This window comes from Eriocheir sinensis, chromosome 35 (assembly GCF_024679095.1).
Source record: "Eriocheir sinensis breed Jianghai 21 chromosome 35, ASM2467909v1, whole genome shotgun sequence".
In the NCBI taxonomy this organism is placed as follows: Eukaryota; Metazoa; Arthropoda; class Malacostraca; order Decapoda; family Varunidae; genus Eriocheir; species Eriocheir sinensis.
The window spans coordinates 13,653,845-13,666,243 of NC_066543.1; the positions used below are offsets into that span (position 1 = coordinate 13,653,845).

At 41.8% G+C, this 12,399-nt stretch overlaps 1 protein-coding gene across 12 annotated transcripts in view; it reads left to right on the plus strand.

Moving 5' to 3' along the window:
* The window catches only part of LOC127007442 (sodium-independent sulfate anion transporter-like), an 85,747-nt gene that overhangs the window by 46,406 nt on the left and 26,942 nt on the right, over positions 1 to 12,399 (plus strand). For all 12 annotated transcript variants that reach the window (XM_050878472.1, XM_050878470.1, XM_050878469.1 and 9 more), the window contains 4 exons: positions 543 to 637; positions 6,214 to 6,393; positions 7,063 to 7,258; positions 9,182 to 9,402. In XM_050878472.1, the coding sequence (XP_050734429.1) occupies positions 599 to 637; positions 6,214 to 6,393; positions 7,063 to 7,258; positions 9,182 to 9,402 (636 nt within the window). In that variant the 5' untranslated portion in view covers positions 543 to 598. The remainder of the gene's footprint in view (positions 1 to 542; positions 638 to 6,213; positions 6,394 to 7,062; positions 7,259 to 9,181; positions 9,403 to 12,399) is intronic.

A 12,399-nucleotide genomic window follows, 5' to 3' on the forward strand; every position in this document is an offset into this window, starting at 1 on the left:
AGTCTGTGGTAGGAGAGAACCCATTACTCCGGGACACAGGGCCAGTGTGACATTCGGGTTACCACAGTATAGAAAATAAAATCATAGACTTGTATACAAAATAACTTAAAACTGTTGATATTGCCAAAACCTTTTTCTCTCTGATATAGTGAGTATATTGAATGTAACGACCATGATTTGACCCTGTTATTGCGTGGAGCTTGTAACGCATTACCAGTAACAAGAGGTCAGTGAACTTTACAGGTGTTAAAAATATGTCTATAGCTACATATGTATTTATATGAAGAGAGAAAAAAAAATGACACGAACCTTAAGTTTTATTTCTTTATCATATACAAATTCTTAGTTTGTGGAATTTAGCAGTCATTCATCTTTTGCATTTTCCTTCAGTTATTTTCAGTTATATCATGGTGTGCCATGTAATATAGTAGTGTACTAGTTTTTTTAGTTTTTTTTTATTTCTGTAACTGTATTACATATTTCTCAGTTCAGCAATGTAGCTTTATTTGACTTTTTATTTATTTGATACCTTTTGCCCTCAGAAAAAAAGTCAGCAACCCCGGGTAAGGTGGATGAAGGGAAACACAGGAATCCCAAAATGAGCCTCAACTACAACACTGTTTCGGAGTTATTGAAGGTAAAATGTTGCTGATTGTGTGTGTGTGTGTGTGTGTGTGTGTGTGTGTGTGTGTGTGTGTGTGTATTTACCTAGTTGTAATTTTGCAGGACCCGGGCTTACGCTTGTGTGGTCCCGTCTCCATATCTGTATTTGTCCAGCTTTTCCTTAAAGTTGTGCACACTCTTCACTGATACTACATCCTCACTTAGTCTGTTCCAAACCTCTATGTTTCTTTGCGGGAAGCTATATTTTATTATGTCTACTAACGGTACCAGCTATACAGTACAGTAACGGTACCAGACTGTATACGGTACGGAACCGGTACCATACTGCTCGGTACCGGTACCAATACTAGTCAGTCGCTCATGGTGTCCCTCATTTCTTCCTCACACGAGTGAGGCTGAGACTGAGTGCCTGAGTGGATATCTTGATGATATGGATATTCTCTCTCTCTCTCTCTCTCTCTCTCTCTCTCTCTCTCTCTCTCTCTCTCTCTCTCTCTCTCTCTCTTTCCACTGAATGAAGTGAATATTTATTTTTCGATAGAAACCTACCTCTTGTTTGATTTACATTGTTTTTGATTTACGCGACCTCTTCAAGGACACAATACTCGCGTAAATCGAGAGTTACCTGTATACACAATCAGCCCATCCTTCTTTCTCTTGCATCACGTCTATTGCTCTTGAGTAGAAACATAGTAAGTTGGTGACACACGATTTCCCTTTTCTAAGTCCAAACTGTCCCCTGTTTATCATGTTTTCCTTTTCTAAGTGTTCGACCCATTGTTTTTTTTATTATATTTTCACAAATCTTGCACATTACACTTGTCAAAGATAGTGGCCTATAATTTAGTTGTTCAGTTTTATCTCCACTTTTATAAATTGGTACAATGTTCACTCTTTTCCACTCTAAGGGCACTTTTCCTGTATTTATAGAGCATGTTATTATGTCATAAAGTGGCTCCAATAATTCATTTCTACACTCTTTTAGCACTTGACTGGAGATTTCATCCGGTCCCATAACTTTCCTTCCATCTAAGGTCATCAGCTGTATCAGTTCCCCTTTCTCAACCTTTACATGATTTAGTTTCCCTTCATTGCAATTTTTTAGACCCCATTCAAAGTCGGTTTCTTTCGTAAACACTTTGTGAAATATTTTATTTAATATTTCTGCAATTTCTTTGTCCTTTTCGTAGAATACATTTTTTTTCTTTTAGCCTTTCTACGCCTTCATTCCTTTTTAACTTCCCGTTTATGAATTTATAAAACATTTTTGGTTTTTCTTTACATTTAAAAACTATTCTTTCAAATTTAGCTTCCTCCTCTCTCCTTATTTTCACATATTCATTTCTTGCTTTTTTTTTATAATTGTCCCTGTTGGTTTTATTTGGTCTTTTCTTTAAATTTCTCCATGCCTTATTTCTATTTCTTTTTGCTGTTTCACACCTCCATCCAAACCATGTTTTCTCTCCTTTAGTTTTTACTGTGTAGTATGGAACATATATCTCTATTCCTCTGTTGTAAATATTCATAAAAAAGTCATATTTCTCTTGCATATTAGTACTCCTCTTCATATCAGTCCAGTCTACCCCACCGAGGAAAGTCTTGAGTCCAACGTAATCTGCCTTAGCGTAGTTTTTCCATTTTCCCTTCTAAGACTCATCTCGACATTCACATCCAATGCAAGATGGCGCCACTATAAACACTCGCCTGCGCCAGAACGGGCTGGGCCGACCATCAGGCCCCACCTGGAAGAAGCCTTGGGCCGACCATCAGGCCCCACCGGGAAGATGCCTACCGGCGCAACAGGCAACAACGTAAAAAAAAAAAAAAAAAAAAAAAAAATCCTTCCAAAGTTTTCATCTCCAACAGTTCATGGTCGCTCTTTCCTAAGGGACACTCATGACTGACTCCTTTATCTGACTCCACGTTTTTGGTGAAAATTAGGTCAAGTCTTGATGGTTCATCATCCCCTCTCAGCCTTGTTTCTCCTTGCACCTACTGCGTCATCACGTTATCTGTTACCAGTTTCAATAGTTTACTTCCCCAAGTATTTTCACCACTCTCCGTTGGATAATCTTCCCATTTCACCTCTTTGCAATTGAAATCTCCTGTTAATATTATCTTTATTAACACCCTTACTCCCTCTTTTCGCCTCCTATCCACACTTCATCAGTTTTTCGTTCATTCTCCAAAAAAAAATCTCCTGATCTTTCTTCATTTCTTTTTTTTTGCTTCATTTATCATTTCCTTTACTTTCATTCTTTCATCCTTTGACATATTTCTCCTCACATGTATTTGCTTGTATTCTTCAGAGTTGTTTAGTTTCCATGACCTATTTAGTATGGTTTCTGTTGTCATTTGGGACCTTAGCTTAATCTTAACTGGCCTGTTTTTTCCTTCCTCGTATCTTCCCAATCAAGTTATTTCATCTACTTCTTCCTTAAGCCTCAATCACACATTCACGATCTTGACTCCCGGCACCGTCCCGACGTTCGATATGCCGATAATCCTGGCTGCGTGACCTTGAGTGTGGCGACGTTACGCCAAGTAACTACGTTATTAAGACGACATCTCGATGGGTGCGGACGGTGTTCCAACCGTCGTATGTGGGGAGCGATGACCTGACATAATGGCCACGGCTGTTGACGATAGTCCTAACTGACAACGACCGGAAAAGGACGATCGTAACACCATCTGGGGGTGATAACGACGTTATTAGGACGTTATTAGGACTGCTGGCGATCATCTTGAGACCTCTTCATCTGTGTCTAGATGACAATAAAAAGGGGGCGTGCCCACCATGGATCCCACTTTGCCCCGCATGGCCTTCTTTGCAATGTTTTTATATTCCTTGAGACCCTTATTGTAGAGGATGGGGTTCTCAGTCACCCACTCCCCGAGCTGAGCCTCCACTTCATCCTCCAGGATGACGAATGACACCAGTTTCTTGCTCCTGGGCTTGCCCTTGGCCTGACTGCACACCTCCTCCTCCTCCTCCTCCTCCTCCGTGTCTTGCAGGCTGGGTGAAGGAAGTTTCTCTTCAACTCTGCTCACAAAATAATATACTTTTATCCGGATACTGGAAGGCGTGGGCGGCAGGGTCAAGGGTTGTTGGACAAGCAGTGTTGGTGGTGGCAGGGCCATGGCAATGTGATAGTGGTGAACTGGTGGGGACGTGTACGATGTTAGCTCCTTTGTCTGCACCCATGGTTAATGCAGGAAAAAACTGGAGCAAAAGAGGGAGCGCGGACCGGAAACACCTGTTTATATACCCCCGGCGGCCGCCACTCCATCTCCTCCCCGAACAGGTGCTCGGCTTGGCGCCGTTGACAAACCTGTATGCAGTCGGTTGTGTGACAACGCTGCCAGACGTACGTTACGACCACCATTAGGAGATCTCCTTCAGTGCCGACCATTTCCGACGACGAAACGACGTTGTTGCGATGGACATCCGACGTTCGCGGTTTCTTGCCGGCGGATGACAGATGTCGTGGAGGGCGCCGATTGTTTTGAACATTCCAAAACTGTCGGCGTGCGGCCTGCCGCGCCGCGGCGGCCGGTGAGATGTGGCGGTGCCGCAAACGATCACCGGAATGACTTGAAGATGGCCTGCCGGAGGATGGCGATCACCGTGGAGGGCTACATTTTCTGACGTCGGGCCGGCGCCGGGAGTCAAGATCGTGAATGTGTGACTGAGGCTTTAAGCCCCAGTCACACATTCACGACAATGACTCCCGGCGCCCTCCCGACATCAGACCACGCGCTGCCAGTTTTGGAATGTCGCGCTGCCAGACGTACGTAACGACCATCGTAAGTCCATCCCCTTGAGTGCCGACCATAGCCGATGCCGAAACGACGTTGTTACAACGTCGTTGAGATGACATCCGACGGCCGTAGCTTATTCGCGACGGGTGACAGATATCGGGGAGGGCCCCGATTGTTTTGAAAATGTCCAAAACTGTCGGCGTGCGGCCCGACGGTGGGAGGCGTGGTCTGAGTCGGGAGAACGCCCGGAGTCATAGTCGTGAATGTGTGACTCGGGCTTTAAACTTTTCCTCTTCTTCAGTATTCATATTTCTCAAGAGTTCATGTCATTCAAAGTCTTCTATTTTTTTTTCTCATATTACCATTGAAGCCCTGCAACGTGTCCCTGTATTGTGTAATATTTTTTTTTACATCCATTTAAAGAAATAATATAACCACTTGAGAGCAAGAATTTGTACTATTTACTAATTAATTGCATTGGTTAGATCCATTGGGGAGTCTCCGCGGCCACCAGAGCTCCGTTACCAAAAGTTCCAATCTCTAGTACTGATGCAAACAAACAGCGCAGCGAAAGACGACTGTGAAAGCAGATTTCTTGTTGGTAGCGGCGATCGCCGCTCATTTTAACGATCAAAACAAACAAACGTGATTGTGAAAGCGTCCCACAACCTCCTTCCTCTCCTTCTCCCCGTTTTACTTATCGCTTCTCACTCTCTCATAATCTTCTCTATTCCTGAACTACTAGGAGACGAGACCCAAATGACTTAGCTGTTATATACCTTAGCTGTTATACACCATTTTGACTGACAAATAGATTTATGTCCTCTGCTTCGTTTCCCACGTCCACTCGGTGCGGCGGCGGCGGCGTGTGTGTGCGTGTAATAACAAACCTCTTGTTGCATGTTCAGGACATTGTTGAATAGATCATATAGATGATTATAAGATCTTAATTAAACAATCATAACCATCCTTTACATTCTAAACTTCCTCCATCTTTTCTTGAGTCTCGTTTCACTAGGTTTGCTTCAAATCTCAATGACATGGCATTTTCAGCTGTACGTTTTATACTTCCCAATTTTCTAGAAGCCTTGTTCCCTGTATAACTAAATTTTTGAACCAGCTTCCAAATGATGCTGTTAAAGCTGAAAACCTGCAATTATTTAAAAAGAGTTAAAAGTTTTTTACTAAGGTGACTTGCTCTTTCCTAAGGTCAATGTTCCCCCTCTGGGACTCTTCCTGGGTATATAGTTCCACGAACTCTCCAGAGAGGTTGACATTCTTGGCCTATAGTAATAATAATAATAATAATAATAATAATAATAATAATAATAATAATAATAATAATAATAATAATAATAATAATAATAATAATAATAATAATAATAATAATACAGTAATACATAAATAAGATACAAGTCCTGTATGCTACACAGTTTTATAGGTGTACATTTTTCTAGTAAGCGAGGGATATAGACACCCACTGGTTGTTGGACCCATGTGGTATATGTAATATATAACACATGCAGTACATTCAATTTTACTTTTTTTTTAAAGTAAAATTTGATTTACAGCCTGCCGGTCGGAACTGAACCCCGTCATAACTTGAGGACTATCTGTAGAGTATGACCCCAACTTTACCTTCACCTTTATTCTTGTTCTCAAGTTAATTCTCCATATTTTCCAACACTTTTGGAATGACAAATAGTGAGAGTGGGAGAGGAGAGGAGGAAGTAAACAGATTTTTTTTTTTCTTTTACTTCGTGCCACCACATTACGGATTTAGTAGTTTTGGACTTCTGTTCTGAAGAGACATTTCTTTAATTACAGGCAAGAGCAAGAAAATTCTTCAGCAGAAAGACATTGAACCAGCGCATCCCAATAACACAATGGCTGCCCAAATACGACCTAGAGTGTCTGGAGGGCGATATGATGGCTGGCCTGACAGTGGGTCTCACTGTCATCCCTCAGGGCATTGCCTATGCAGGTATTGCCAGCCTCCCACCCAATGTAAGTGAAAGAGCCTCACTTATTCTGACTTTGTTTTCTTCCTCCAGTGCTGGTCTTCTGTAATTGAATGGTTTGAATCTTTGGAAGGTGATATGAAGGCAGGAGGAACCAAAGTAAAGTTAGATATGCTTATATGAGGAGGTAACTTAACTATGCCCTTGTTCTCTACCAAATAATTATACTCCTTTGCTGTCCAGAGAGATTAATAGTACCTAGTAAGCATGAAGAGGTAAGCATAATTATTCAGTCATTCAAGCACTAAAGAAGGAAACTAAATATTTTTTCTTGATGAGCATTGGCTGGAGGATAGTGGATATGTACTAATACCTTTATGGATACCATAGATATAGTCATTGGCAATGATTATTCAGTTTCAATTTGGTTAAATGTAATTGCCTTACCTTGCATATTTATGAGTGTTGTTGAAATGCATAAACCATTTCAGAAACATGAATTTTGCAGAATTCATTAGTCAGTTGCCTGCAACACAACTTTTTATCTTTTATCTTTTTATTGAGTCCTTCTTTATCATGTTTTTAATTAAATACCATTTTTTATAGTTTTATAGGATAGTTTATTTAGTTTTATATTTGGCACCATATGACCCTGCAGTTGTGGCGCCAAGAACTAAATGCCCCAATAATCAACCTCATCTTTTTGCCCCCACAGTATGGTCTTTATTCTGCATTCATGGGGTGCTTCGTCTACATGTTCCTGGGCAGCAGCAAGGACATCACCATTGGGCCCACAGCCATCATGTCCATCATGACGCACCAGTACTCTGTCAACGGCAACCCAGACTATGCCATCCTCTTGTGCTTCCTCAGTGGCCTCATCATATTTGCTTCAGGCCTTTGTAACATGGGTATGGTTCTTTGTTTTCATTACATTTACTTTTCACTTTTATAACTTTTGTTTCTCCTCTGTTTACATTGTAATCCAAAATGTGCCTTTCTGTTGTATTTCCCTGGAGGGTGGATTATATTTACTGACATCTATTTGCTGAGGTTTATTTCACTTTTTATTTCTCTTGTACTAGAACTATCCTTATGAGCTGGTCCCAGCCCATTGGTGGTACCTACAATCAGAAATTTATTATTTTTCCAAACATGTCAAACTGAGATCAGATGAGTTGCCATGCCACTCCAGGGCCTCATCAGGCACTTTCACACTTATTTTTGCCCTTTTGGGCTAGTGCACCATCATGCCCCAAAAAAATAACTGATAAATTATATAAAAGAGACCATTTGTTCTTGCAGCACATTTATATTCCATTCCCCAGTCATTGTTGTTCTTAGGCAATGAATTCAAAGCAACTTTTCCTCAAAAACCCTAATCCATGATATTTTTGGATGCTTTACAGTTGACACAATGTATTTGGGGTCATACAGTGGCACTAAGTTGTGACTGAAGTGATTAATTGATGCCTTTGATAACAAGTGTTCTCAGAATCATGTAGTATTACTGGTATGACCCTGCCAAATCAGCAATCACTATGAGACTGAATAGGATTATTACCTGCATAGTCTGTGAACACCAATTCTGGTTATTTGGGCATGTGACACACTTCCCAGAAGTCAACCTTGCTGACTGTTCTTTTTTTTTACATCTGTAAGAGACTATTGTGAGTGGAGGAGGGCAGAAAGGGATTCCAGAAAGTTTTTGGCTTAAAGAAGTAATTTATCCTGCCATAATTTATTTAGGATGGATAGTTGGCTTGCATGGAGACTTGCTCAGAAGGACCCCCAGGGATGGCATTGTAGGGTGGACAAGGCTATGAAATCTCTGCCGTATGCCCCAATTGATTGGTTGATTGATTGATACAGTGACACATGCACTTCAGAGGTATTCATGGCCAGCCTAAAACTAGATTAATATTAAAACCCTACTTTTCTCTAATACTCTGATTTGAAGTGACTGTACTTCATCAAAAATAAGATATGCATTTTCCATCTTAGCCGCCGTGAGCACTGGTTTATTAGCAGCCTGATGTGTAGGCAGGCGGAAGTCATGCTTCAGCTTGTTTTGAATGGCCCTAATAGTGACACCTTTCATCAAACCTTGGAAATTCATTTGTTTGGTGGCTGTTACAGAACCTGTCACAGAGCCTTGTCTGTGACTGGGGAGGTCTTTCTCTTAAGTCAAGTGTCCTTCTTCCTCTTGGGAACAGCACTGAAAGGTAGCTTGGTTATAAAACAATATAAAAAAATCACCTGAAACAGATAGTACAGATGACCCTTCATAGGAGGCATCTGGAATACCATTGTCACTTGCTCTTCAGAAAGACTGCAGGCAAATGTTTACCAAACTAACAAACCTAGGATCAGTTGCCTGTCGCATAATTTTTTTACTCAACACTCTCCTAGTAGTACATCAAAATTTCATCATTGTGAAGATTTCCATTGCAGGCACTGTAAACTTGCCTTTATTATGCATTCGCTGTACCAGACATACACTAATAGTACATTAGTTCTTAATTATGTGAAGTATGAGGGGAGGTTTGTTTACCATAAAGTTAATGTTAATGTATACATGACATCTACCTCATTTTAAAATGTATTTTTTCATGTACTTTTCATGTATAAGTCTCAACTATTGAAGTCTTAACATGCAAATATTGAGGTATAGTGATGAAGCATCTTTCCTGATGGATCGTGGAATGGATCCATCAGTATCCATTCCATGGATGGCTGATGGATCATGGAATATGTTTTACTGTAAATATTAGTTTGGAATTATGTGGAAACTGATCTAGATCTAAATTTATATGACACTTCCTTTTTCTCAGGATTCCTCATCACCTTCATATCAAAGCCAGTCATATCAGGGTTTACCTCAGCTGCTGCCATATCCATAGCCTCATCACAACTCAAATCACTGTTTGGCCTAAGCTATGACAGTGAAACAGTAATAGAGGACTGGTCAGAGCTTTTCAAAAACATTGGCTACAGTAGATGGCAAGACTTGACACTTGGGTTGTGTTGTATGGTGGTCTTGCTTCTGATGAGGGTAAGTGATACATTAACTTCTATAAAAGATCAGTTATGTTTAATAATAAATTTGCAGGACAATAAAAAATGATTGGGAAATAACACTTGAAGTAAAGCACACATTTCTAGGATAAGCAGTTTATGCAAACCTAGCCCATGGTAAAAAGCAGAAAGGAAATATCAGTGGAATGGAGTACTTTTGGCACTCATAGTCATATCATGAATAGCAACCTGCCTCCCCATGAAGAGAAAAGTTTATAATCAATATATCCTGACAGTCCTAACATAACTCCTAACTTCTCTAAACCTCACCTTCTCTTCCTCACCGAAACACAGGTTTCTGAGGCTACTGACAGCAACCTCTACTCTGTTCCCTCCTACTATCTCTATCCTAAATTTCAATCTAAAGCTGGATGTTGCGCCTTCGTGCGCAACAACATCACTTGCTCTCGTGCCCACAACCTTGACTCTTCTGAATTTTCCACCATCTGGCTAAGACTTCATTGTCATTCTATTACTAAATACATCTGTGCTGTTTATCACTCACCTAACTCTACTAACTATGTAAAATTCTTTGACTATTTGAACTCTAAAGTGGAGCACGTCTTGACTCACTTTCCCTTTGCTGAAATCTCCATCTTGGGAGATTTCAATGTTCACCACCAGCTTTGGCTTTCATCCTCTTTCACTGACCAGCCTGGTGAACAAGCCTACAACTTTGCTTTCCTCAACGACCTAGAGCAGTTGGTTCAGCACCCTACTCGTATTCCCGACCGTCTTGGAGACAGGCCCAACATTCTAGACCTCTTCCTTACCTCTAATCCTTCTGCTTACTCTGTCAAACTGTTCTCTCCGTTGGGCTCCTCCGATCACAATCTTATTTCTGTATCCTGTCCTATCGCTCCTGTACATCCTCTGGACCCACCGAGGAGGCGATGCTTCTGGCATTTTGCTTCAGCTCAGTGGGACGACCTGAGGATGTACTTTTCCGATTTCCCATGGAATGATTACTGCTTCCAGGAGAGACCCCTCTGTGTGTGCTCAGCGCATCACAGAGGTGATTGTCTCTGGAATGGAGGCATACATTCCACGTACTTTCTCTACTCCTCATGCTAAAAAGCCTTGGTTTAATCATGCTTGTTCTCGTACTATTAAAGTTAGAGAGGCAGCTCACAAAAGGTTCCAGAGCCTTCGAACTCCCGCTAACTTTGATCTTTACATTTCAGCCCGGAATCGTGCCAAATCTGTTCTCTGACTTACCAAAACTTCTTTCATTAATAGAAAATGTCAACACCTTGCTTCTTCTAATTTTTCCCGTGACTTCTGGCATCTAGCCAAAAATATCTCCTCCAACTTCACCTCTTCCTTTTTCCCTCCTCTCCTTAACCCTGATGGCAGCACTGCCATCTCATCTGTCTCTAAAGCTGAACTCTTTGCTCAAACTTTCTGTAAGAACTCCACCCTGGACGATTCTGGGCATATTCCTCCTACTCATCCCCCCTCTGACTCCTTTATGCCTGTTATTAAGATTTTTCCAAATGATGTTTTCTATGCCCTCTCTGGCCTCAACTCTCAGAAGGCTTATGGACCTGATGGAGTGCCTCCTATTGTCCTTAAACACCGTGCTTCTGTGCTGACACCCTGCCTGGTCAAACTCTTTCGTCTCTGCCTATCAACATCTATCTTTCCTTCCTGCTGGAAGTATGCCTTTGTACAACCTGTGCCTAAGAAGGGTGACCGTTCCAATCCCTCAAACTACCGCCCTATAGCTTTACTTTCCTGTCTATCTAAAGCTTTTGAATTAATCCTTAACCAGAAGATTCAAAAGCACCTTTCCACTTCTAACCTTCTATCTGATCGCCAGTATGGATTCCGCTAGGGGCGTTCTACTGGCGATCTTCTTGCTCTCTTAATTGACTCTTGGTCATCCTCTCTTAGCTGTTTCGGTGAAACTTTCTCTGTTGCGCTAGACATATCGAAAGCCTTCGATAGAGTCTGGCACCAGTCTTTGCTTTCTAAACTGCCCTCTTTTGGATTCTATCCCTCTCTCTGTTCCTTTATCTTCAGTTTCCTTTCCGGCCGTTGTATCTCTGCGGTGGTAGATGGTCACTGCTCTTCCCCTAAACCTATCAACAGTGGCATTCCACAGGGCTCTGTCCTATCACCCACTCTCTTCCTGTTATTCATCAATGATCTTTCCATAACAAACTGTCCTGTCCACTCATACGCCGACGACTCCACTCTGCATTATTCAACTTCTTTCAATAGAAGACCCTCTCAACAGGAAGTACACGACTCCAGACTGGAGGCTGCAGAACGCTTAACCTCAGACCTTGCTATCATTTCCGATTGGGGCAGAAGGAACCTTGTGTCCTTCAGTGCCTCAAAAACTCAATTTCTCCACCTATCAACTCGACACAATCTTCCAAACACCTATCCCCTATTCTTCGACAACACTCAGCTGTCACCGTCTTCAACACTAAACATTCTCGGTCTATCCTTAACTCAAAATCTCAACTGGAAACTTCATATCTCCTCTCTCGCTAAATCAGCTTCCTCGAGGTTGGGCGTTCTGTATCGTCTCCGCCAGTTCGCGCAGTTGATAACCATATATAGGGGCCTTGTCCGCCCTCGTATGGAGTATGCATCTCACGTGTGGGGAGGCTCCACTCACACAGCTCTTCTGGACAGAGTGGAGCCTAAGGCTCTTCATCTCATCAGCTCTCCTCCTTCTACTGATAGTCTTCTACCTCTTAAACTCCGCCATGATGTTGCCTCTCTTTCTATCTTCTATCGATATTTCCACGCTGACTGCTCTTCTGAACTTGCTAACTGCATGCCTCCCCCCCTCCCGCGGCCCTGCTGCACACGACTTTCTACTCATGCTCATCTCTATACTGTCCAAACTCCTTATGCAAGAGTTAACCAGCATCTTCACTCTTTCATCCCTCACGCTGGTAAACTCTGGAACAATCTTCCTTCATCTGTATTTCCTCCTGCCTACGACTTGAACTCT